The sequence below is a fragment of the Saccopteryx bilineata genome, chromosome 1, assembly GCF_036850765.1.
Source record: "Saccopteryx bilineata isolate mSacBil1 chromosome 1, mSacBil1_pri_phased_curated, whole genome shotgun sequence".
Classification (NCBI taxonomy): Eukaryota; Metazoa; Chordata; class Mammalia; order Chiroptera; family Emballonuridae; genus Saccopteryx; species Saccopteryx bilineata.
Window position 1 is genome coordinate 129,036,097 of NC_089490.1, and position 26,218 is coordinate 129,062,314.

The window sequence follows — 26,218 nt, forward strand, 5'->3', positions numbered from 1 at the left end:
TAAAACGGAAATAATGTAAGTTACTTATTCTTTCTCTGCGGATCGGTACCAAATGGCCCACAGACCAGTACTGGTCCGTGGCCCGGGGCTTGGGGACCACTGCACTAGTGGGCAGTAGGGACCAGGTTGATTACCACTGCCTAGACTCTAGCAGAAGTTTTTTGAGTGGCTGAACCCAACAACCAACCAGCAGACAGGGTGCAAGAGGCGAGACTCAGGGAAACTTGGCCATTTGAGCTGACTTTCCCCCAGGACCAGAGTGGGTAAAAGCCAGCCTAGGAGTGCAGCTTGGTATTTCCATGTACACCTGGGCCCAGCAAAGGCAGCCACAAACTCTGAGTTCCTTGTAGCTCCAAGAAGGTTGCTGAGGGCCAGTCAAAGGCAGTATCTCCCAACTGGTCTGCACTGGGTTCCTGCTAGGGAGGCCCAGAGCTGGCACATCCAGGGGCCAGCTGCAGAATGCATCGGTTCAGGACCTAACAGCCCTTGCTAGAGTAGTATCCTAAGGAAAAGCTCCTCACACTTGGCCCAGCTGAGGCAAGTTCCACTCTCTGTGATCAGCACCGGCACAGCAGCTCATTGGATAGGGTGGAACTTCACAGTCAGCCAGCCTGGGTGCTGGATATTCTGTCCTGCTGGGCTATATTCCACAGGGGAAAGGGAGAGAGGCTTGGAGCATGAACATTTAAAGTGTGGGTCCCTGTGAGTCTATTGTAGGATCTGGTCGAAGGGCTTAGCCACCTTCGGGAGGGGCACAGTCAGCCCCAGGAGAAGACTCTCTTAGTCTTCCTCCCTGAGACCGGGGTCTCACCTGCTGAAAGAGCTTCTACAGAGAGGACTGTAGGCAACACTTGGTCTGAACCTGCTGTTCACCTTGTTGGGAAAAATAAAATTTGAATATCCAGCAGTGGCTGATAAATTAGGCTCTGGAGTAGGGGCCACATTCCCTGTACTGAGCTCCTGACCAAGAGACCCCTGAAGTAGGGGGTCCCACAAACATTGTATTCACAACCTCAGCTGCCCTATCCTACCAAGCATGCAACCTGTGGAGGGGTTGGTTGAGTGAGGCCAATTTGAGCCCACACTACAGTCTTACTACAGAAGATTCTGCAAAGACCAGGCAGCTGCAAGAGGAGGAAGAGAAGCTGAAAAGTGGAGACAAATCTTACACAGTTCAGTTTTACAGAACTGTGGTCATCTCTAACCAGGAGGAATTGATCCTTATACAAAGGTTGGCCCCTGCCTTACTTTGCAGACACAGAAAACGCAGGTACAAACAGTGAAAAGTGCAGTAGCTGCAGACCGGTAGCCCACAGCAGGTTATAAACAACAGCTGAGCCAACCCAAGAAGATCCAGAGCCAACACTACTGGTAGTGGATAACAGACAGCATGAACCCTAGACTCAACTACCTACACAAGCAGCACACCCAAAGGTGGTTTCTAGGAGGTACCAGACATTGTGGAGAATAAATATGCCCAAGAGGACAGACATTGTACAGTGTGTAATACACATAATCAAGGTTGACCCTTAGAGCCAGCCAGCCTAAAGGGATAAATGTACCCATGAAAAGACCAACTGCATCTAATACTCACATACAACAAGAGGGAAAATAGTACCTTCAAGAAACATTCCTAGAACAAGAAAAACACATGGCCTGGAGGACAGCACCACCGAGCCCATCTTCTTCATAAAGACCACACAAAAATTACAGTCAGACACTGCTACCTAATACACAGACAAAATGGGCAGACAGAGAAATGTGACCCAAATGAATCAATAGAAATGCCCAGTAAAAGAACTGAATGAGATGGAAGTAACCAAAATACCAGATGCAGAGTGTAGAATAATGATTGTTAGGTTGCTCAAAAATCTTAGAGCAACAATGTATGGACAAAATGAGCACCTACATAAAGAAATAGCAAGCATCAAAAAGGACATTGAAATCATAAAAAAGAACCAGTCAGAAATGGAAAATACAATATCAGAAATGAAGACTGCACTAGAAGGAATTAACAGCAGGCTGGATGAAGCAGAGGATCGAATCAGCAACCTAGAGAACAAGATAAATGAAAGCACTGAAGCAGAGCAGCAAAAAGAAAACGGCTCAAAAAGTCTGAGGAAACTCTAAGAGCACTCTGTGACAACATGAAGAGAAACTACATCTGCATCATAGGGATTACTGAAGGGGAAGAGAGCAAACAAGGAATAGAGAACCTGACTGAAGACATCATAGCTGAAAATTTCCCTAAATTGGTGAAGGAAAAACTCACACAAGTGCAAGCACAGAGAGTTCCATTAAAGAGGAACCCAAGGAGGCCTACAGCAAGACACATCATAATTAAAGTGCCAAAGTTAAGAGACAAAGAAAGAATACTAAAAGCTACAAGTGAAAAGCAGTTAATTACCTGGACAGGAGCCCCCATAAGATGATATCCGACTTCTCAACAGAAACACTTGAGGCCAGAAGGAATTGGCAAGAAATATTCAAAGTGATGCAAAGCAAGAACCTACAACCAAGACTCCTTTATCCAGCAAGGCTATCTTTAAAATTGAAAGAGTAATAAAATCCTTCCCAGACAAAAAAAAAAAACAACTCAAGGAATTCATTACAACCAAACTAGTACTGCAAGAAATGTTAAGGGGCATGCTGTAAAAAAAAGCAAAAGGAAAAAAAAGAGCAAGAGAGAGAGAGAGAGAGAAAGAAGAGTGTAGATTTAAAGAATAAGATGGCAAGACTATACTTTCAGGGATCATTTCTATAGTTTGTTACTAGAGAAGTTTCTCTGCATCAGATCATTTACAGCAAAATGGTGGGATCTTGATAACATTATAAGGAGTGAAATAAGTAAATCAGAAAAAAACAAGAACTACATGATTCCATACATTGGTGGAACATAAAAATGAGACTAAGAGACATGGACAAGAGTGTGGTGGTTACCAAGGGTGGGGGGGGGGAGGGAGGACATGGGAGGGAGGGAGGGAGAGAGTTAGGGGGAGGGGGAGGGGCACAGAGAACTAGATAGAGGGTGACGGAGGACAATCTGACTTTGGGCGAGGGGTTTGCAAAATAATTTGATGACAAAATAACCTAGACATGTTTTCTTTGAATATATGTACCCTGATTTATTAATGTCATCCCATTACCATTAATAAAAATTTATTAAAAAAAAAAAAAAAAAAAAAGAATAAGATGGCAATAAACAGCCTGACCAGGCGGTGGCACAGTGGATAGAGCATTGGACTGGGATAAGGAAGGACCCAGGTTTGAGACCCCAGGGTTGCCAGCTTGAGCACGGGCTCATCTGGCTTGAGCAAAAAGCTCACTAGCATGGACCCAAGGTTGCTGGCTCGAGCAGGGGGGTTACTCAGTCTGCTGAAGGCCCACAGTCATGGCACATATGAGAAAGCAATCAGTGAACAGCTATGGTGTCGCAATGAAAAACTGATGATTGATGCTTCTCATCTCTCTCTGTTCCTGCCTGTCTGTCCCTATCTATCCCTCTGACTCTCTCTGTCCCTGTAAAAAAATTAAAAAGAAAAAAAAAAAAGATGGCAATAAACAACTACATATCAATAATGACCTTAAATGTAAATGGATTAAATGCTCCAATCAAAAGACATAGGGTAGCTGTGTGGATAAGAAAATAGGACCTGTACATATTCTGTCTACAAGAGACCCACGTCAAAACAAAAGATACACATAGACTGAGAGTAAAGAGATGGAAAAAAGTATTTCACTCAAATGGAATTGAAAAAAAAGCTAGGGTAGCAATACTTATATCTGACAAAATAGACTTTAAAACAAAGGCTATAGTAAGGGATAAAGAAGGTCACTATATAATGATAAATGGAGCAATCCAACAGGAATATATAACCATTGTAAATATCTATGCACCTCATATAAGAGCACCTAAATATATAAAGCAGATTTTGATGGACATAAAGGGTGAGATCAACAGCAATATTATAATAGTAGGGGATGTTAATACCCCACTAATATCAATGGATAGCTCCTCCAAACACAAAATTAACAAAGAAATAGCGGCCTGCATTTAACAGATATCTTCAGAACCTTTCACCATAAACCAGCAGAATATACATTCTTTTCAAGTGCTCATGGTACATTCTCTAGGATACATCACATGTTAGGACACAAAACAAGTCTCAATAAATTTAAGAAGACTGAAATCATATCAAGCATCTTCTCTGATCACAATGACATGAAACTAGAAATCAATTACAATAGAAAAACTGAAAAACATTCAAACACTTGGAGGCTAAATACCATGTTATTAAATAATGAATGGGTTAACAACGAGATCAAAGAAGAAATGAAAATTTTTCTTGAAACAAATGAAAATGAACATACAACAACTCAAAACTTATGGGACACAGCAAAAGCAGTCCTGAGAGGAAATTTCACAGCCTTACAGGCATACCTTGAGAAACAAGAAAAAGCTCAAATAAACAATTTAACCCTGCATCTAAAAGAACTAGATAAAGACCAACAAATAAAGCCCAGAGGAAGTAGAAGGAAGCAAATAATAAAGATCAGAGTGGAAATAAATGACATAGAAGCTAAAGAAACAATACGGAGGATCAATGAAACCAAGAGCTGGTTTTTTGAGAAGGTAAACAAGATTGATGAACCTTTAACCAGACTCATCAAGAAAAAGAGAGAACTCAAATAAATAAAATTATAAATCAAAGTGGAGAAGTAACAACAGACACCACAGAAATAGAAAGGATTGTAAGAAAATACTATAAAGATCTGTATGCCAAAAAATTGGACAACCTAGGCAAAACGGAGAAATTCCTAGAAACATACAATCTTCCAAAACTTAATCTGGAAGAATCAGATAACCTAAAAAGACCGATTACAAAAACTGAAATTGAAACAGTTATCAAAAAACTCCCAGCAAACAAAAGTCCTGGACCAGATGGCTTCACAGGCGAATTTTACCAAATATTCAAAGAAGAATTAACACCTATTTTTCAAGCTATTTCAAAAAATTCAAGAGGAGGGAAGATTTCCATGCTCCTTTTATGAGACAAGCATAATCCTCATTCCAAAACCAGGTAAAAACACTACAAAGAAAGAAAACTATAGGCCAATATCCCTCGTGAACTTAGATGCTAAAGTTCTCAACAAAATATTAGCAAACCAGATCCAGCAATACATGAAAAAAATCATACATCATGATGAAGTGAGATTTATTCTGAGAGGCAAGGATGGTACAATATTCACAAATCAATCAATGTGATTCATCACATAAACAAAAGGAAGGAGAAAAATTACATGATTATATCAATAGATGCAGAAAAAGCATTTGATAAAATCCATCACCCGTTTATGATCAAAACTCTCAGCAAAGTAGCAATACAGGGAACATACCTCAACATGATAAAAGCCATCTATGAGAAACCCACGGTCAACATCATACTCAATGGGAAAAATTAAAAGCAATCCCCTTAAGATCAGGAACAAGGCAGGGGTGCCCCCTTTTACCACTCTTATTCAACAAAATAGTTCTAGAAGTCCTAGCCACAGCAAAAAGACAAGAAGGAGAAATAAAAGACATCCAAATTGGAAAAGAAGTAAAACTATCATTATTTGCTGATGACATGATACTGTACACAGAAAACCCTAAAGTCTCAGACAAAAAACTACAAGACCTGATAAATGAATTCGGCAAGGTGGCAGAATATAAAATTAATATTCAAAATCAGTAGCATTTTTATACACCAACAATATACTGTCTGAAAGAAAAAATTAAGGAAACAATTCCCTTCACTACTGCAACAAATAAAATAAAGTACCTAGGAGTAAATTTAACTAAGGAGGTAAAGGACTTATACTTGGAAAATTATAAAACATTGATAAAAGAAATCAAGGAAGATACAAACAAGTAGAAACAAATACTGCATTCATGGATAGGAAGAATAAACATCAAAGATATGGAACACATATTCCAAAAATTTATATGGAACCAAAAAAGAACACGAATAGCTTCCACAATCTTGAAAAAGAAGAATGAACTGGGAGGTATCACACTTCCGGACATCAAGTTATACTACAAGGCCATTGTACTCAAAACAGCCTGGTACTGGCATAAGAACAGGCATACAGATCAAAAGAACAGAACAGAGAACCCAAAAAGAAACCCATGCCTTTACGGTCAATTGATATTTTACAAAGGAGGTAAGAGCATATACAGTGGAGTAAAGACAGTCTCTTTAAGATGTGGCACATATACACTATGGAATACTACTCAGCCATTAGAAATGGTGACATCGGATCATTTACAGCAAAATGGTGGGATCTTGATAACATTATACGAAGTGAAATAAATCAGTAAAAACAGGAACTGCATTATTCCATACGTAAGTGGGGCATAAAAGTGAGACTAAGAGACATTGATAAGAGTGTGGTGGTTACAGGAGGAGGGGGGATAGGGAGAGGGAAAGGGGGAGGAGGAGGGGCACAAAGAAAACTAGATAGAAGGTGACAGAGGATAATCTGACTTTGGGTGATAGGTATGCAACATAATTGAACAACAAGATAACCTGGACATGTTATCTTTGAATATATGTATCCTGATTTATTGATGTCGCTCCATTAAAAAAATAAAATTATTTAAAAAAAAAAGACAGTCTCTTTGCCCTGGCCAGTTGGCTCAGCGGTAGAGCATCAGCCTGGCGTGCGGGGGACCCGGGTTCGATTCCCGTCCAGGGCACATAGGAGAAGCGCCCATTTGCTTCTCCACCCCTCCCCTCCTTCCTCTCTGTCTCTCTCTTCCCCTCCCGCAGCCAAGGCTCCATTGGAGCAAAGATGGCCCGGGCGCTGGGGATGGCTCCTTGGCCTCTGCCCCAGGCGCTAGAGTGGCTCTGGTCGCGGCAGAGTGACGCCCCGGAGGGGCAGAGCATCGCCCCCTGGTGGGCAGAGCTTCGCCCCTGGTGGGCGTGCCGGGTGGATCCCGGTCGGGCGCATGCAGGAGTCTGACTATCTCTCCCCAGCTTCGGAAAAATACAAAAAAAAAAAAAAAAAGACAGTCTCTTTAATAAATGGTGTTGGGAGAATTAAACAGGTAAATGCAAAAAAATGAAACTAGACCACCATCTTACACCATTCACAAAAATAAATTCAAAATGGATAAAATACTTTAATGTAAGTCCCGAAACCATAAACATCTTGGAAGAAAACATAGGCAGTGAACTCTCCGATATCTCTCATAGCAATATTTTTGCTGATTTATCTCCATAGGCAGGTGAAATAAAGGATAGGATAAATAAATGGGACTATATCAAACTAAAAAGCTTTTGCATAGCAAAAGACACCATGAGCAAAATAAAAAGACAACCCACACAATGGGAGAACATATTAGCCAATATGTCTGATAAGGGATTAATTAACCAAAATTTATAAAGAACTTCTAAAACTCAACACCAGGAAGGTAAACAATCCAATTAAAAAATGGGCAAAAGAACTGAACAGATGCTTCTCCAAAGAGGACATACTAATGGCCAATAGGCATATGAAAAATTGTTCAACGTCACTAATCAACAGAGAAATGCAAATAAAAACCACAATGAGATACCACCTAACACTTGTCAGAACAGCACTCATTAACAAAACAGCACACAAAAAGTGCTGACGGGGGTGTGGAGAAAAGGGAACCCTTCTGCACTGCTTGTGGGAATGCAGACTGGTAACGCCACTGTGGAAAACAGGATGGAGTTTCCTCAAAAAATTAAAAATTAAAAATTTCACCTGCCTTTTGACCCAGTCATCCTATTTTTAGGAATATATCCCAAGAACACCAAAACACTGATTGAAAAGAAAATATGCACCCCCATGTTTATTGCAGCATTGTTTACAATAGCCAAGATCTGGAAACATCCCAAGTATCCATCAGTGGACAAGTGGATTAAAAAGCTGTGGTACATATACACAACAGAATACTACACGGCTGTGAAAAAGAAGAAAATCTCACCTTTTGTGACAGCATGGATAAACCTGGAGATTATTATGCTCAGTGAAATAAGCCAGGCAGAGAAAGAAAAATATCATATGATCTCACATATATGTGGAATCTAACGAACAAAGTGAACTGAGGAACGGAATAGAGGCAGAGGTGGGGTCACAGGGACCAGAGGGACAGCAGTCAGAGGGAAGGGGGATGAGGGGATGGGATCAGAAAAGGTAAAGAGATTAGTGAAACTATATATACATAACACAGAGATACAGACAACAGGACAGCAAATCCTAGAGGGAAAGGGTGATGGAATTAGGGGGAGGAGGCAAAGGGGGTATAAATAGGGACACGGGGGTAGGGGTGAGGGAGGTATATTCAGTGAGACACTTGAATCCACATAAACACAATAAATAAAAATTAAAAAAAAAGAAAAAGAAACAGATCCCTGCATCTTCATGCTAATGCACTCTATCCGGTAGGCAAGTTAGATGTAAACCACAAATGAGGATCAGAGGATTGCTTGGTGAGCATGGTATCAGGACAAAGAGAACTACTATTCAATCTCAATGTTTAATGGCATCAAGCTAAGGTGAAATCTTACTTTAAAAAAAAAAAAAAAAGGCAGGACTAATTGTTATCTTGCCCAGGGCAATTTTGCCCACTTTAAAGTGGCTGGGGATGGCCAATATTAAGCTCTGCTGCTGACTGGACTTAACCAAAATGAAACAATACTGGCGGGCTAGGGTTGGGCAGAAATATTATTACTGAGAAAAACTTTTGGAGAAATTTTTATAAAACATGAAAAAATGTTAGGGAATTCCGAACAATTACAAACAACTAGGAATTATTTGCATCAACAAATACAGAAATAAATATGAAGTTGTTTTAGATTAAAATTCATAAACCTGAGGTCTTTTTGAAAGAGGGGTTAACAGAAGATCATGTATCTCCCATTATAAGAAGATATAGCAAGTTCAACTCCAAAATCCAGAAGTGGATATCAAATAATTAAAAACAACTTCCATATACTATCACTATATTCTTTCCATTCTAACTTTTATTAGTTGTAGTATTTTCAACTAACATTTATTATAGATATACATACATGAAAGTGTGTATGCCTTGTTTCAAAACCAAACCAGACCAAATCCTATGTCTAATCATCTTTGTAATGAAAGTATAACAGCATCTGGCAAAGTACAACACACAGTAGGCATTTAGTAAATGAATGATAGTAACTGAACTTTAATGGATTTTCAATAATATGTTTCACATATAATAACTTCCTTTAGATGATAAACTATGGAATCATTTAGTGTGATTTTTTAAATTAATTTCAGCAAGAGGAAGGATGAGAGATAGACAGACAGGAATATCAATTTGTTCCAGTATGTGCCCTGACACAAGATCAAACCAACAACCTTTATACTTCTGGATGATGCTCCAACCAATTAAGTTATTTGGCCAGGGCAGTGTGATATTAACCTTCAGAAACAAATTCTACTTGAATGATACATTGCAGAGGAGGCCAAAAGATTTATATGAGATATATATATATTTGTTTGTTTTTTAGTGAGAGATTGGAAGGGAAGGAGAGGGGAGAGAGAGAAAAGAGCAAGAAAGCAATTTTTTATATGTGCCCTGACCAGGAATCGAACCTGCAACCTTGGCATATCAGGACGATGTTCTAACCAATTGAGCTACCCAGCCAGGGTTTACCCTTAGTCTTGATTAAATAATATCTTTTAGAGATTAGCTTAATATTAAGTAAATATGTTTCCTTCTAACAAGATATGAAGAGACTTTAAAAAATTCAAATTAAACAAAACTAAGAACAGAAGTGACCAAAGTATTACCAAGAATGATCTAGATAACTAGCACTTATTATACTGCAAATTTATTCCTTTAATGGATTTAACACTGTTCTTTTGTCTTTTACTAAAGCCTTTTATTTGGCTAGAAAAAGAACAGCATACAATTTGCAAGTCTAGAATTCCTGGACTGATAAAAACAACACTAAGTATCCTTGAATTTCCCTTTCAGATGTTTTCTCTAGACTCCCCTATTCATTAATGGAGACACTACCAATAGTTAATTAAGTTCAACATTCTTTTGTTTATCAAGCCTGGGGGAAAAAGATAACAAATTTGGAACCCAGGCCATCTATAAATAGATGTGGTATCTCTAACCATTTACCATCAAACTTCTGAAGTAGGAAAACAGAACTGCTTTACCTGGCTGGTAAAATATACTATATAACTGGTGGTTTCACCTTAGTTTTCATGTTCTACAATTCAGAGGAAAGAGTAACTTTAATACTATCGTATTACCTTCAAGTATAAAATTTTCCTAAATTCAACATTAGTTGCAACCATTATGCCCTAAGGCCCTTAGGTTAGCTATTATGTATGCTGGTCCTTAATGACAGGGCAGCCACATCTTCCTTTCTCTAAGAGGGACACTCCAAAGAGAAAGAAATTCAGTCAGGTGAGGGTTCGAGTCCCAGCCCTAACTTTTACTAGTTGTATTCTTTTCAACTGACATTACTGTAGATATACACTACATGCTAACACTGCATGAAGTACATTACTGAGAACATGAAGATGGTAAAATACAGTCCCTGCCCTTAAGGAGTTTCACAATCTTACGAGAACACAAAGGTAGGGGTTGGCTTTAAGGGAAAGTGTAGTCAAAGGCTTAGTAGAGGAGGAGATGCTTGAACTGAACTCTGAGGGTACAGGGGAGATAAGAGTTCACAAGTCAGATGGACAGGGCAGAGGAGAGAACAGTGTAAGGGCACAAGGCAGACGGACACACCTGAGTGTAAAGAATGGCTTGAGTACATTGAGTGAAATAGCAGAAGATGAACTTGGAAAGACACATAAGAATCATGATAAAATATTTTGCCATGTTAAAAATTATCCTGAGCATAAATGGAAGTCAGCCAAGGCTTTTCATTAAATGAAGAACAGCAAATAAAGAACATGTATTGAGTGCTTACTAAGTACCAAGATCTCTTCTAAGAATGTTCCATGTTTTAATGCATTTAATCCTCCTAGCCACCCCTATCTGATTGCCACTTTGGACAGACTATGCTAGTATGGGGCAGGTGGCAAACGGGCTAGTTGTAGATTAGACTACATCAGGATAGGGGGACTCAATAATAAATAGTCAGGGGTTACAAACTGGTGCCCTGCCACCATATTTTGTTTGGCTTGCACTATGATTTAAAAATTAGAAGAGTTCACATAAAAATCCAGATTTCTGGTTCCTCTTAAAAAAATCAGACCTGTCAAATATAAGCCCACATTTCTGCCTGGAAATAGAGTGCTGGAACAGAGAAGAAGCAGCCTCTTAGCAACACCACATCCTGACAGAGTCCACCAACTTTCTACTCTCTGATGCCCAGCTTCCTTCACTCATTTTATTTAGCTGTAAGCTTTATTACCTGCTTCCTTTAAGCATTTGAGATTACAATCCTTTTTAAGATAGTAGCAGAAGGGCTGAACTATTCAGCTGGAAAGATTGAAATCTATAATTACCTCTGGATTTCAGATTTGGATGAACAGAGTAAATGGTCCTATCATTCATTAGTAAGCACAGGAAGTACAAGAAGAGCTAACTTGGTGAGGAAAGAAAAGAACTTCAAGGCTCATCCTGCCTGAGTGACTTAACCAGACTAGGGACGCACATCTCTAAGATGGAGATAACACATGTCAATTGCACAGCATTGATGTGACCCTTCAATGGTGGTGGCAGAGCACAGAGTGAAGAGCTAGGCTGCTTGAATCTGAATTCTAGCCCAGACACTCACTTGGCTATGTGACTATAAGCAACTACTTAAACTTTCTGTGCTACATTTGCCTGTTGAAAAAAATAAACAAAACAATGTCCAACTTGTGTACATGCTGATTATGTTAACACAAGACTTATAAAAGTTAGGAGAGTTAATACTTCTGAAGGACTTAGAATAGTGCCTGGCACAGAGAAATGTCAGGTGTTAGATAAATTAAATGAGAAACCATTTTAATACCTCTCTTGACTCATATTAAATGTGCACAAATTATTTTCTTCCCTTCCCTGACTAATAATCTTCATAATCACTCCTCCTGCCTTGGGCTGCTATCCTAAATTAGTTTGTAAATTTAGTCTCTAATGCACATTCCCTATTTATCCTAGTCTTAAAATCTGCTTGATCTGACAAATTAGATTGCTTTTAATGGAGAGAAGAGAGAAATGTACCAAAAAATACGCAATAGTTTCTTAAACAGAAAGACTTGAAGTAAAAAAAAATACTCTTCATATAAGTCGTGCTAGAACTCAGTAGTGATTTGAGGATATAAAACTAGTGCAGAAAGAAGTGTTCCAGGAAAGAACTATTTGCTTCTCTCACAGGATGCAGTAATTCTTATGAGGCAACAGACCTTTTATTTATAATCTGATTACCATTTAGTGTCAAGAGCTTTCGTTTTGTTTTTAATTAGTTAATGTGCTTCTCTGCATTTGGTGTGTGCCCTATTCACTAGTCCAGAGGAGCAAATTTATAGATACTTTTTTTTTTTGGTGAGTCATAAGCCTGGTGGTGATAGCACAATGGTGCTATCATTACCATTTTTATTTTCAGTACTGTTTTAGAGACTTTTTTTCCTGCTAACAAAAATATACAAGAACTGAGTTCCCAAAAATTTTTCTGGCTATAGTAATGCTATTATGGCAGACTACTTGAGTATGTTTTTCCAACTAAAAATTCCTCTGAACTTTTTTTTTTAATTTTTACCTGAAAGCTTTATTACCTGCTTATAGGTAAATTATTTGCAAAGAGAAGAAAAAGTGTTTATGAACCAAATATAAACAATTAAACTAGGAGATAAATTTGCCAAATGAAGTAACAATTTTATCTAAAAACTGGCCAGTTTATAGATCTTTTTGTTTATGTAAGGTAGCATTTTTCTAAAAAATATTCCCAAAAAAGCCATTTTTCTTATAATATTAACATAACTGAATTCTCTATTGCTATATCCCTATCTAATAATACATTAAATTTCCTCTGCAAAAGACAGTCAACTGAATCTCCCAAGTTATAGTTAACTTAAAAAAATTAACTACCTCAGATATTTATATATATATAATTAAACAACACAATGGGAAAACAATATCAATTTTTAGATAGTATAAGTATCCCTAAAAGAATTTTAAATCTACTTCTATTACCATATTTACCCATGTATAACACATTTTTCAAAATATTTGGGGTCTAAAAACTGGGTGCATCTTATACAGTAGTTGTATTTCTTTTACTTGCAATTCCCGCTTTTTTGCACTTGTTGTCTTTGTGCTCATTTTCACACTTGTTACAGGTATATTACAGTAGGTTACATTTTGCCACGTTCTGCCCAGAAATGGCTCAGAAAAGCGTTTCGTACAGTGCTGAATTCAGGTTGAAAGTGATCCAGTTTGCAAAAGTGAATGGAAATCGTGCTGCTGAACATAAGTTTGGCCCTCCTCCAACTGAGAAATCAATCCAAGACTGGGTATGGGAAGAAGAAACCCTACTGAAAATGCCACAGCAGAAGAAGGCCATGAGAGACAAGTCAGCTAAACGGTCTGATTTAGAGAGGGAATTGAAGATATGGCTTGAAGAGCAAAGGGCAATTGGAATTCCTGTGTCCACAAAGATGGTTCAGCATGAAGAAAAATTGATGATGAAAAAAAAGTTACTGATTTCAAAGGAGGACACAATTGGTGCTTCAGATTCAAGAAATGGAATAGACTAAGCATGTGTATACTCACCAGACTTGCCCAAAAGATGCCTGAAAGCTATGAGCAGAAGGTCCCTGAATTTCATCGTTTTGTCATTCAATGTCGGAAGACACATCAGTTTGAATTGGGACAGATTGCAAATATGGATGAAGTCCGCCTTCAATCTGATGTCCCAAGTAACATAACTGTTGATAAGAAGGAAGCAAAAACTGTAACTGTGAAGACAAGTGGACATGAAAAGAGCCATTATACTGTTGTTCTAGTTTGTTGTGCTGAAGGAACCAAGCTGCCTCCTATGCTGATTTTCAAATGCAAAACTATGCCAAAAAGAAGACATTCCTTGAGGAGTGATTGTCCATGTTCATGACAAGGGTTGGACGGATCAGGATGAGATGAAGATCTGGTTTGAGAAAGTTTGGAGAAGGAGACCAGGTGGGCTCTTACACAAACCTGCCCTATTGGTGCTTGATCAGTTCAGGGCACATGTAACAAAAAACACAAAGAAGATTGCTGTAGGGCAAAAAACAAAACTTGTTGTCATACCTGGAGGCTTGACATCCCAGCTCCAACCACTTGATGTCAGCATTAACAAACCCATCAAAGCTGCCCTGAGAGACAAATGGAACCAGTGGATGAAGTCTTCTGGGAACAATTTGACACGAGCAGGAAGAGTGAAGAAACCAACTATCGGAAAAGTTTGTACCTGGGTGAAAATATCCTGGGATAATATCAAATTTCAGATCACTGTCAAGTCATTTAAGAAGTGTGGCATTTCAAATGCCATAGATAGAACTGAGTATGAGGCAATATATGAAGACAGTGATTTCTCATCAGACACAGATGAGGACAAACTAATGGATGAATAAAATTTGAATTCAACAAGTTTATGTAATACCTTTTTTTTCAAATTTCAGGCCCCAAAATTAAGGTGTGTCTTATACATGGGAATGGCTTATACATGGGGAAATACGGTAACTGATAAACACACAAGCACACACAAAACCACACTGACTTCGATTAGGCTAAAAGAGGGAGAAAAAAATCACAATTTGCAAGGCAAGAAGTGGAAGACACAGAGAGGGGAGGAAAACAGAAAGTGAGGGGGCCCCAAGTGAGGACTTCGAAGTTACTGATTTCAAAGGAGGACACAATTGGTGCTTCAGTGTTCAAGAAACGGAATAGACTAAGCATGTGTATACTCACCAGACTTGCCCAAAAGATGGGGCAAAGGACTTCAAAGTTTGTAAAGGAGAAACTTCCAGAGGTAAAACAAAATTAAAAATAACATGCTAAACAAAAATTAATAGACTATATATGTAAAAATTGTATCTTTTATTCATACATAGAATCCACATATTTAGAAATTTATAGATATGAATCTAGTAGCCTTGAGACGTTCTTGGAGAGAACAAAGTGAGAACGAGAAAGAGAAAGAAAGAAACAAACAAACAATGATCTAGGGGATTCTGGCCTACCAGATTTAACCTATGACTCTGAATTAGCAGTCTGAAGGAATAAACAAAGATATCTAATGCACCCAAAAGGAACTATCCTTCCATTTACCTTGTCAGTTGAACCATGCTTCATCTATTTCCCACAACCCAACATCATGTTTTCTTCTGTATTTTCTAATTCTGTTATGAAAAATATGAGTCAGGGAACATACAAAATTATTATTATTTTTAAGCAAGAGACATACATAGACAGGAAAGGAGAGGATAAGAAGCATTAATTTGTAGTTGCAGCACATTTGTTCTTCATTGATTGCTTCTCATATGTGCCTTGATGGGGGAGGGGCGGCTTCAGCCAAGTCAATGATCCCTTCCTCAAGCCAGTGACCTTGGGTTCAAGCCAGTGAGCTTGGGCTTCAAGCCACCAACCTTGGAGCTTAAGCCAGTGACCATGGGATCAAGTCAACATCCCATACTCAAGCTAGTGAGCTTGCCCTCAAGCCAGTGACCTCAGGGTTTTGAAACTGGGACCTCAGCGTCCCAAGTTGATGCTCTATCCATTGCACCACCACTATTCAGGTCATACAAAATTATTATTTTTATTTTTTTTAATTTTATTTATTCATTTTTAGAGAGGAGAGAGACAGACAGAGAGAGAGAGAGGAGAGAGAGACAGAGAGAGAAAAGGGGGGAGGAGCCAGAAGCATCAACTCCCATATGTGCCTTGACCAGGCAAGCCCAGGGTTTCGAACCGGCAACCTAAGAATTTCCAGGTCGACGCTTTATCCACTGCACCACCACAGGTCAGGCCCAAAATTATTTTTTAAATAAAGAGTTCAACTTAAAGTTTTAAAATTGTTAAAAATGTTAATTTTAAAGACAGACATTTAAAAATGAGAAAATAATCCTGTTCACAAAAGTAGCGAGGAGGAGGAGATGGAGAACATTTATAAAATACCTAAGAATAGCTTGATCAAAAAAACATTGGCCTTTTTAATGAGGAACTCTAATGATAGATTATGGAAAGAAGAGAAGAATTATTTAATTATGATGCTAGAACAACTGGTTATCTATTTGGAAAAAAATGTAAGTCAGATATATGTGTCAATCCAAAGGGCAAAATAAATTTCAAATGGTTCAAAAGGGTAAACATAAAAACTAAAGACATAGTTTTGGGAAAACTGCAAAATAACAGTGTATATTACAAGTATATATTAAAGGTATATATTAAAAATAATAAATCACATTTCTTAAAATACATATATAAAGCTCAAAACAGCTACTTTTAATATTAAAGTTGAAAAGGGCCAATAAAGAACCTGATAAAAGATAAATAATACTGAAACACTATATAAATAAAAATAGCTAACAAACATGAAAAATGTTCAATTTCACCAGTAAATCAAAGTCATGAGAACTTTATAGTAGTGCATTATGTTTCCTATATAAAAGTAGCAACAGTTTAGAGGAAAACCCTTGAGCTCCAATCTACCAAAAGACTTTCTCATACCCCATTTGAACTTACACGTTTTTTCCCTAGTTTTATTGAGATATAATCGATATATAAAATTATGTAACATTAAGGTGTACAATGTAATGATCTGACATGTGTATACTGTAAAATGTTACTACAAAAAGGTGAGTTAACACATCCATTTCCTTACAAATTTCTTTGTGTTTGGTGAGAACTTTTAAGATCTACTATTTGAGCAACTCTGAGTATAGTACTGTTAACTACAGTCATCATGCTGTACACTACATCCCCAGTACTTACAACTGGAAGTTTGTACACTTTGACCATCTTTACCCATTCCCATTTACCCGTCCACCCATGGCAACAATTATCTGCTCTGTTTCCATTTTTTTAAGAATCCACACGCACGTACAAGGGGTCCTTGGGTTACGACAGTCTTGACACACGACATTTCAAGTTTACCACACTCACTCCCATAAAAACTTCAAAAAATTGAGACGAGAGTATTTTGGCTTATGCCATTAGCATCATACTTATGGACTACGTGGGTGAACTAGTTTGGTTGTGCATGGTGGAAGAATATGCAGTAACATGGCATATGAATGAGGGCATTGCCATCCCCCAGCACGCTTACCTACCTACACCATTTTGGACTGTTAATAGTGGAAGTGTTCTATCTCTGTTAGGCTAAAGTGTGTTTCGAGTTACACCAAAATTCAGGTTATGTCATTGTCGTAGGAACGAAACTATGTCGTAACACAAGGACCCTCTGTATTGCTCTTTTTAGGTTCAACCTATTTGAAGTCTGTTGGGCCTTTGTAATCTGGATGCCCATTTCTCTTTCCAATTTTGTAGAGTTTTCAGACACTATTGCTTTACATAGACATTCTGTCCCTTACTCTTTCTCTTCTCCTTTTGAGATTCTCATAATGCATACTTTTATCTCTTGGCTTTCTTTACTTTTTTTCATTCTTTTTTCTTTTTGCTCCTCTGACTAAATAACTTCAAATGACCTTCTTCTAGTTCACCAATTCTTCCTTCTCCTTGGCCAAGTCTGTTGTTGAAGCTCTTAACTGACATCTTCAGTTTAATAATATTCCTCAGGTCTAAAATTTGTTTGATTTTTTGTTTGTTTCTATTTCTTTGTTGAACTTTTCATTTTGTTTGTGCATCATTTTTCTTATTTCATTTAGTTGTCTGAGCATTCTTTAAGTTCACTGAACTTCTTTAAGAGGATTATTCTGAATTCTTTAACAGAGAGTATACAAATCTCCATTTCTTTAGGGTTATTGGAGTTTCCTTTATTGGTGTCAAGTTTACCTGATTCATTGTGTTCTTGATTCCCTATGTTGGTATCTACTCATTTAGGTAAGTGGTCTCCTGCTCCAGACTTTATAGGTTCATTTGGGCAGAGAAAGAGCTTCACCAATCAGTTCAGCTTAGAATGCTGGTAGTGCCTGTGAGAAAACAGGGTTTTCTATCAGGGTCTCTTAGTCAAACAAGGTCACTGGGAGGGGTCCCTGGTCATATGGGGCTGCTGACTATATTCCCAGGCAGGCTGGGGCCACTGGTTGGACTCTGTGATTGGACACAGCTAAGGCCTGGTCTCTGTAATCTCTCCTGGTTGGGTGGGATCCCAGGCTGTGCTTCCTGACCAAATGGTGCTGTTAACTGGACTCCATACTGAGGCAGGGTCACAGGAAGAGTTCTGAGGTCAGATGGGGCCTCTGATTATGCTCTGTAATCGAACAGGGCTACAGGCTGTGTCCTGAAGTTGGACAGGACCTCAGGCTGGGCTTATGATAAGGTAGTAGCTATGCTCCACTATTAGACTAGCCAGCTTCTCTTGTTTAGAGGAGCCTCCAGCTATATCCTGCTTTTAAATGGGCTAGAGCCTGACCAGGAGGTGGCGCAGTGGATAAAGCATCGGACTGGGATGCAGAGGACCCAGGTTCGAGACCCCATGCTCGCCAGCTTGAGTGCAGGCACATCTGGTTTGAGCAAAGAGCCCACCAGCTTGAACCCAAGGTCACTGGCTCCAGAAAGGGGTTGCTCGGTCTGCTGAAGGCCCGAGGTCAAGGCAAGTATGAGAGGGCAATCAATGAACAACTAAGGTGTTGCAACGCGCAATGAAAACTAATGATTAATGATTCTCAACACTCTCTGTTCCTGTCTGTCTGTCCCTGTCTATCCCTCTCTCTGACTCACTCTGTCTCTGTAAAAATAAATAAATAAATAAATAAGTAAGTAAGTAAGTAAGTAAGTAAATGGGCAGGTTGCTGTCCAAACTCCCACATCAAGTGTGGTGTCAGGGTATACTCTGCAAATGGATGGGGTCATTGGCTGGCTCCCTCTCTGGATGAGGCCCCAGGCTGTGTTCAAAAACTGGGCAAGGCCATAGATTGGGTTCTGCTGAATGGCAGTGCTGGAGGGCAGGTTCCACAGCTGGGCAGTATCACAGACTAGACTTCAAGGCTGCTCAGGATCACTGTCAGGCTCCCTGCTTATGTGCAGTAAGAAACTATACTTAAAAAGGTTGCTTAGCCCTCACCAGTTGGCTCAGTGGTAGAGCATCGGCCTGGCGTGCAGGAGTCCCGGGTTCGATTCCCGGCCAGGGCACACAGGAGAAGCGCCCATCTGCTTCTCCACCCCTCCCCCTCTCCTTCCTCTCTGTCTCTCTCTTCCCCTCCTGCAGCCGAGGCTCCACTGGAGCAAAGTTTGCCCGGGCGCTGAGGATGGCTCTGTGGCCTCTGCCTCAGGCACTAGAATGGCTCTGATTGCGGCAGAGTGATGCCCTGGATGGGCAGAGCATCGCCTCCTGGTGGGCATGCGGGGTGGATCCTGGTCGGGCGCATGCGGGAGTCTATCTGACTACCTCCCCATTTCCAACTTAAGAAAAATACAAAAATTCTTAAAAAAAAAAAAAAGTTGCTTAACAGTATTCAAGCAGGTCTATAGGAGGTCTGGGGTAGGTGGTGCTTCAACCTCAGCCCTGGATTTTGGAATTTTCACAATGGTGTCTTGCCACAGATAGTTAGTTACTAGCTGGTCTTCTGTGAGGAGGACCGAAGTTGGGAATGACCTATGTCACCACTTTGACAGTATTACTCCCTCTGCTAATGTTAACTGTTAGAGCTATATAACCCTTTCCAATAGGGACTAGGACAATTGTATCAAGAACCTTTCAGATTTTTATATCTTTTGACATAATAATTCCACCTTTAGGAATCTATCATAAAAAAAATAATCAAAATTGCACCAAAGATTTGTAGATTTTAATTAAATCAAAGCATTGTTTAAAATAGCATACAAGGGAGATGACGTCAGAGTAATGGCGGAGTAGGAAGCGATACCGATAAATCTCCCCCAAAACTCAACAAGATCTTCAACCAGAAACAGAAAAACCTATACTTGGAGCCTCCAGATGCTTCACAATACACCCGAAGGTATGGTCGAGTGAAAAATTGGCTAAATATATAACCAAATCCTGAAGGAAATAGGGAGTAAGAAATGCTCCGCCTTCCTCACTAACCTAAACAGGGTGGCTTTCTCTGGTAACTGTGAATATAGAAACTGAGGCGGGCAAAGGGGCTGAATACATCCAGGCCGCGCACAAAAGGCCAAACCAGGCTGTGGCACGGAGATCCTAGCGGAGGAAAAACTGGTCCCGTGGCAAGCCGGCAATACAAGCTAACACTCGCGCCAAACCCAAACAAAGAAAGACAAGCGGGGCAGCCATTTTACCCGTTCTCCTGGTTGGTGCGCAGTTAGTGGGCGAGAGATCTCTTCCTAAGCCCCAGAAGTGGGTGTCCGTGTTGCCCCACAGAGAGGCAGGGTCAGAGGCCTTTCTGTGGGCCGAAAGCAGAATCTCTGGGCAGCCCCAGCGCCCTGGGAAAGCCGCGCACGGGAGGGAGCGAGAACTAATTCCAACGGTGGAAATTTTCTGTGCTGGTGAGGGTTTCACTCAGGGAAACGCGGCCAGCCTCATATCCTGGTGTGCGCGCGCAGATAGGTAGTGAGCGATTCCTCCGAGTGCCTCGGCAGTGCGCGCCCGTGTTATCGCACAGAGGGGCAGAGTCAGGGGCCTTTGTGTGGGCAAAAGCGGAATCTCGGGCCGCCCCAGCGCCTTGCAAAAGCCGCCCACGGGGACGGAGCGAGAGCGAATTCCAGCGCTGCAAATTTCCATGCGGTTGGGGGTTTCACTCAGAGCGTGAGACTACTGGCCGGATATCCTGGTCTGCGCGCACAGATAGTGAATGAGAGTTTCCTCCAAGCACCCCGGAAGTGGGTGCCCGCCTGTGTTACCGGACAGAGTGGCAGAGCCAGAGGTCTTTGAGTGGGCGGAAAGCCCGCCTGATTATGCTAGCAGCTCTGACTGACAGAGCCTTACCCAGAGCCCTGTGCTGAGTGGGAATAGAGTGGGGAGTTGCCAGCTCTTTGAACCTCTTACTATCCAGGCAGAGGCAGCAACAACCCCATAGCTGGATTATCAGGCTACTAATTGAGGAAGGAAAGACTAGGAGAAAGGCTCCAGGAACACGGACTCTCTCACTGTCGGAGCCTATGAATGCTAATGAGCCTTGACTCCCAACGAGACTAAAGCACAATACACGACATTGCCATAGAGACTTATCAACTGCAAACCTCTACCTGAGCGTGCCAAAGGGGCAGAACCTGGGGTACAGAGTCACCAACCAGGAAGAGGGAGAGAAAAGAAAAAACAAGAAGATAACCTCTCAAAATCAAGAATAATCTGCAGGCTTTATAACCTATCCCATTTTATTATATTTGTTCGTTTGTTTCTCTTATCTTCATTCTTGATACTTTTTTTCCTCCTCCAATTTGGCCGATTAACTCTCTACTGGTCTTACTCTCTCCTCTCCTTGAACTACACTACCCATAAGTGTTACATCTCCCATTATCTTTTTTCTCCTCTTCCTTTCTCTCTATGAGGGTTGCACTCCAAAACCCTTAACTCTCTCTCTCTCCTTTCTTTTTTCTTCTTTTACTGGTTCCCTCTTTTTTTCTCTCTCTCTCTTTCTTTTCTCCCTCTATATTAGTTTCTTCCTTTCTCCTTTACATCTCCTCTCATTCAAACATCAATAACAAACAAATTATCTTATCTGGGACTCAAACTTATGTTTGTGGCATTTTGGGGGTTTTTACTTCACCTTTTTAACTCACTAGCAGTGCTCCCATCCCTGGCTCTCCATTTTATCTAGTTCTTGTTCCACTAAATACAATAGTATTTTTTTAATTTGTCCCCCCATTTTTCTGTTCTCCTCTTATTCCTCTCATCATAACTCTTAGACAACCAACACCTAAAAGCAAATCATTTTATTCTTGACCCAAATTTTTTCCTTATTTGCTTTTTGTGGGTCCATACCGCCCCCCTTTTTCTTTCTTTTATTTTCTTTTTTTTTTTTTGCCCCTTTATTACTTTTCCCCAATTCAGGACCTCCATCACAGGCATTATTTGTTATAATTCACAGTTCACCACAAGATTTTCTCAAGAAAAAGGGGAGAGGAGAGGAAAAAAGGAGGGGGGGAATAATTTCCTTTTTTTAAAAATTATTATTTTATTTTTCTTTATTTCATTATTAATTTTTTTTAAAAAAAACAACTCTTTTGATTTTTTATTTTTTTTAACTTTTTATTCTTTATTAAATCTCATTAATACTATCAACAAAACCACCCTCAGATGCCATTAAGGAAGAGAAAATCGAATATCATGGATACAAAAGAAAGAGAGGTAACACAGCTAGATGAGGAAAAATCTATGGAGAAAAAATTTAATATATTGGAAACCTTGGAGGTAAATGACAGAGAATTCAAGATAAAAATCCTAAAAATCCTCCGAGATATACAAGAAAACACAGAAAGGCAATTTAGGGAGCTCAGAAAACAACTCAATGAACACAAAGAATATATGTCCAAAGAAATTGAAACTATAAAAACAAATCAAACAGAGATGAAAAACTCAATTCACGAGCTGAAAAACGAAGTAACAAGCTTAGCTAATAGAACAGGTCAGATAGAAGAGAGGATTAGTGAAATAGAAGACAAGCAACTTGAGGCACAACAGAGAGAAGAAGAAAGAGACTCAAAAATTAAAAAAAATGAGATAGCCCTACAAGAATTATCTGACTCCATCAAAAAGAATAACATAAGAATAATAGGTATATCAGAGGGAGAAGAGAGAGAAAATGGAATGGAGAACATACTCAAACAAATAACAGATGAGAACTTCCCAAGCCTGTGGAAAGAACTAAAGCCTCAAATTCAAGAAGCAAACAGAACACCGAGTTTTCTTAACCCCAACAAACCTACTCCAAGGCATATCATAATGAAATTGACACAAACCAACAGCAAAGAAAAAATTCTCAAGGCAGCCAGGGAAAAGAAGAATACAACATATAAAGGAAGGCCCATTAGATTATCATCAGATTTCTCAGCAGAAACTCTACAAGCTAGAAGAGAGTGGACCCCAATATTTAAAGTCCTGAAAGAGAGAAACTTTCAGCCACGAATACTATACCCATCAAAGCTATCCTTCAAATATGAAGGAGAAATAAAAACATTCACAGATACAGAAAAGATGAGGGAATTTATCATCAGAAAACCCCCACTCCAGGAATTACTAAAGGGGGTTCTCCAATCAGATACAAAGAACAAAAAAAAAACAGAGCCACAAGTAAAAGCTCCAAGAAGAACACAATAAAACCAAATTTAAACTGTGACAACAACAAAAAGAAAGAGGGGGAGAAGATGGAGATTAACAGTAGCAAAGGACGATGGAGTGCAAAAGTACTCACAAAATAGTTTGCTACAATGAACAGGGTAGGGACCCTTTTCATTACTCAAAGGTAACCACCATTGAAAAACCACCACAGAAGCACATGAGATAAAAAAGATAGCAACAGAGGAAAGATGTATGGAATACAACCAAATAAAAACAAAAGATAGAAAAACGAAAGAGAAGGATCAAACAAGACACAAAACTAACAGAAAGCAAGATATAAAATGGCAATAGGGAACTCACAAGTATCAATAATTACACTAAATGTAAACGGATTAAACTCACCAATAAAAAGGCACAGAGTAGCAGAATGGATTAAAAAAGAAAATCCAACTATATGCTGCCTACAGGAAACTCATCTAAGTAACAAGGATAAAAACAAATTCAAAGTGAAAGGCTGGAAAACAATACTCCAAGCAAATAACATCCAAAAAAAAGCAGGTGTAGCAATACTCATATCGGATAATGCTGACTACAAGACAGGAAAAGTACTCAGAGATAAAAATGGCCATTTCATAATGGCTAAGGGGACACTGAATCAAGAAGACATAACAATTCTTAATATATATGCACCAAACCAAGGAGCACCAAAATATATAAGACAGCTACTTATTGACCTTAAAACAAAAACTGACAAAAATACAATCATACTTGGAGACCTCAATACACCGCTGATGGCTCTAGATCGGTCATCCAAACAGAGAATCAACAAAGACATAGTGGCCTTAAACAAAACACTAGAGCACCTGGATATGATAGACATCTACAGGACACTTCATCCCAAAGTGACTGAGTATACATTTTTCTCCAGTGTACATGGATCATTCTCAAGAATTGACCATATGTTGGGCCACAAAAACAACATCAGCAAATTCAGAAAAATTGAAGTTGTACCAAGCATATTTTCTGATCATAAAGCCTTGAAACTAAAATTCAACTGCAAAAAAGAGGAAAAAAATCCCACAAAAATGTGGAAACTAAACAACATACTTTTAAAAAATGAATGGGTCAAAAAAGAAATAAGTGCAGAGATCAAAAGATTTATACAGACTAATGAAAATGACAATACGACATATCAGAATCTATGGGATGCAGCAAAAGCAGTGATAAGAGGGAAGTTCATATCACTTCAGGCATATATGAACAAACAAGAGAGAGCCCAAGTGAACCACTTAACTTCCCACCTTAAGGAACTAGAAAAAGAACAAAGACAACCCAAAAGCAGCCGAAGAAAGGAGATAATAAAAATCAGAGCAGAAATAAATGAATTAGAGAACAGAAAAACTATAGAAAAAATTAATAGAACAAGGAGCTGGTTCTTTGAAAAGATCAATAAAATTGACAAACCCTTGGCAAGACTTACCAAGGAAAAAAGAGAAAGAACTCATATAAACAAAATCCAAAATGAAAGAGGAGAAATCACCACGGACACCGTAGATATACAAAGAATTATTGTAGAATACTATGAAAAACTTTATGCCACTAAATTCAACAACCTAGAAGAAATGGATAAATTCCTAGAAAAATACAACCTTTCTAGACTGAGTCAAGAAGAAGCAGAAAGCCTAAACAGACCTATCAGTAGAGAAGAAATAGAAAAAACCATTAAAAACCTCCCCAAAAATAAAAGTCCAGGCCCTGACGGCTATACCAGAGAATTTTATCAAACATTCAAAGAAGACTTGGTTCCTATTCTACTCAAAGTCTTCCAAAAAATTGAAGAAGAAGCAATACTTCCAAACACATTTTATGAGGCCAACATAACCCTCATACCAAAACCAGGCAAGGATGGCACAAAAAAGAAAACTACAGACCAATATCTCTAATGAATACAGATGCTAAAATACTAAACAAAATACTAGCAAATTGAATACAACAACATATTAAAAAAATAATACATCATGATCAAGTGGGATTCATCCCAGAATCTCAAGGATGGTTCAACATACGTAAAACGGTTAACGTAATACACCATATCAACAAAACAAAGAACAAAAACCACATGATCTTATCAATAGATGCAGAAAAGGCTTTCGATAAAATACAACACAATTTTATGTTTAAGACTCTCAACAAAATGGATATAGAAGGAAAATATCTCAACATGATAAAGGCCATATATGATAAACCATCAGCTAACATCATGTTAAATGGCACTAAACTGAAGGCTTTCCCCCTTAAATCAGGAACAAGACAGGGTTGTCCACTCTCTCCACTCTTATTTAATGTGGTACTAGAGGTTCTCGCCACAGCAATCAGACAAGACAAAGAAATAAAAGGCATCCATATCGGAAAAGAAGAAGTAAAGGTATCACTTTTTGCTGATGATATGATCCTATACATCGAAAACCCCAAAGAATCCACAAAAAGACTACTAGAAACAATAAGCCAATACAGTAAGGTCGCAGGATACAAAATTAACATTCAGAAGTCAATAGCCTTTCTATATGCCAACAATGAAACAACTGAGAAGGAACTCAAAAGAATAATCCCCTTCACGATTGCAACAACAACAAAAAAATACTTAGGAATAAACATAACAAAGAATGTAAAGGACTTATATAATGAAAACTATAAACCATTGTTAAGGGAAATTGAAAAAGATATAATGAGATGGAAGAATATACCTTGTTCTTGGCTAGGAAGAATAAATATAATCAAGTTGGCTATATTACCCAAAGCAATATACAAATTCAATGCAATTCCCATCAAACTTCCAATGACGTTTTTTAAAGAAATAGAACAAAAAATCATCA

The 26,218-nt window shown here is 39.0% G+C and overlaps 1 protein-coding gene and 1 pseudogene across 7 annotated transcripts in view; one reads left to right on the plus strand and one right to left on the minus strand.

The window, feature by feature from the left end:
• STK38L (serine/threonine kinase 38 like) overlaps positions 1 to 26,218 on the minus strand; it is a 113,119-nt gene that overhangs the window by 40,946 nt on the left and 45,955 nt on the right. Inside the window, exons 3-5 of one of the 7 annotated variants that reach the window (XM_066265846.1) lie at positions 15,302 to 15,372; positions 14,282 to 14,422; positions 13,769 to 13,923 (exon numbers count right to left, since the gene is read on the minus strand). The exons of 3 other annotated variants lie outside the window; for them this stretch is intronic. In XM_066265846.1, coding sequence (XP_066121943.1) covers positions 13,769 to 13,923; positions 14,282 to 14,422; positions 15,302 to 15,318 — 313 coding nt within the window. In that variant the 5' untranslated portion in view covers positions 15,319 to 15,372. Of the gene's footprint in view, positions 1 to 13,768; positions 13,924 to 14,281; positions 14,457 to 15,301; positions 15,373 to 17,983; positions 18,121 to 26,218 lie in introns of all 7 variants that reach the window. 3 more of the 7 variants (XM_066265857.1, XM_066265868.1, XM_066265899.1) reach the window with 3 other exon arrangements.
• On the plus strand, positions 2,734 to 2,814 carry LOC136321509 (small nucleolar RNA U3; annotated as a pseudogene).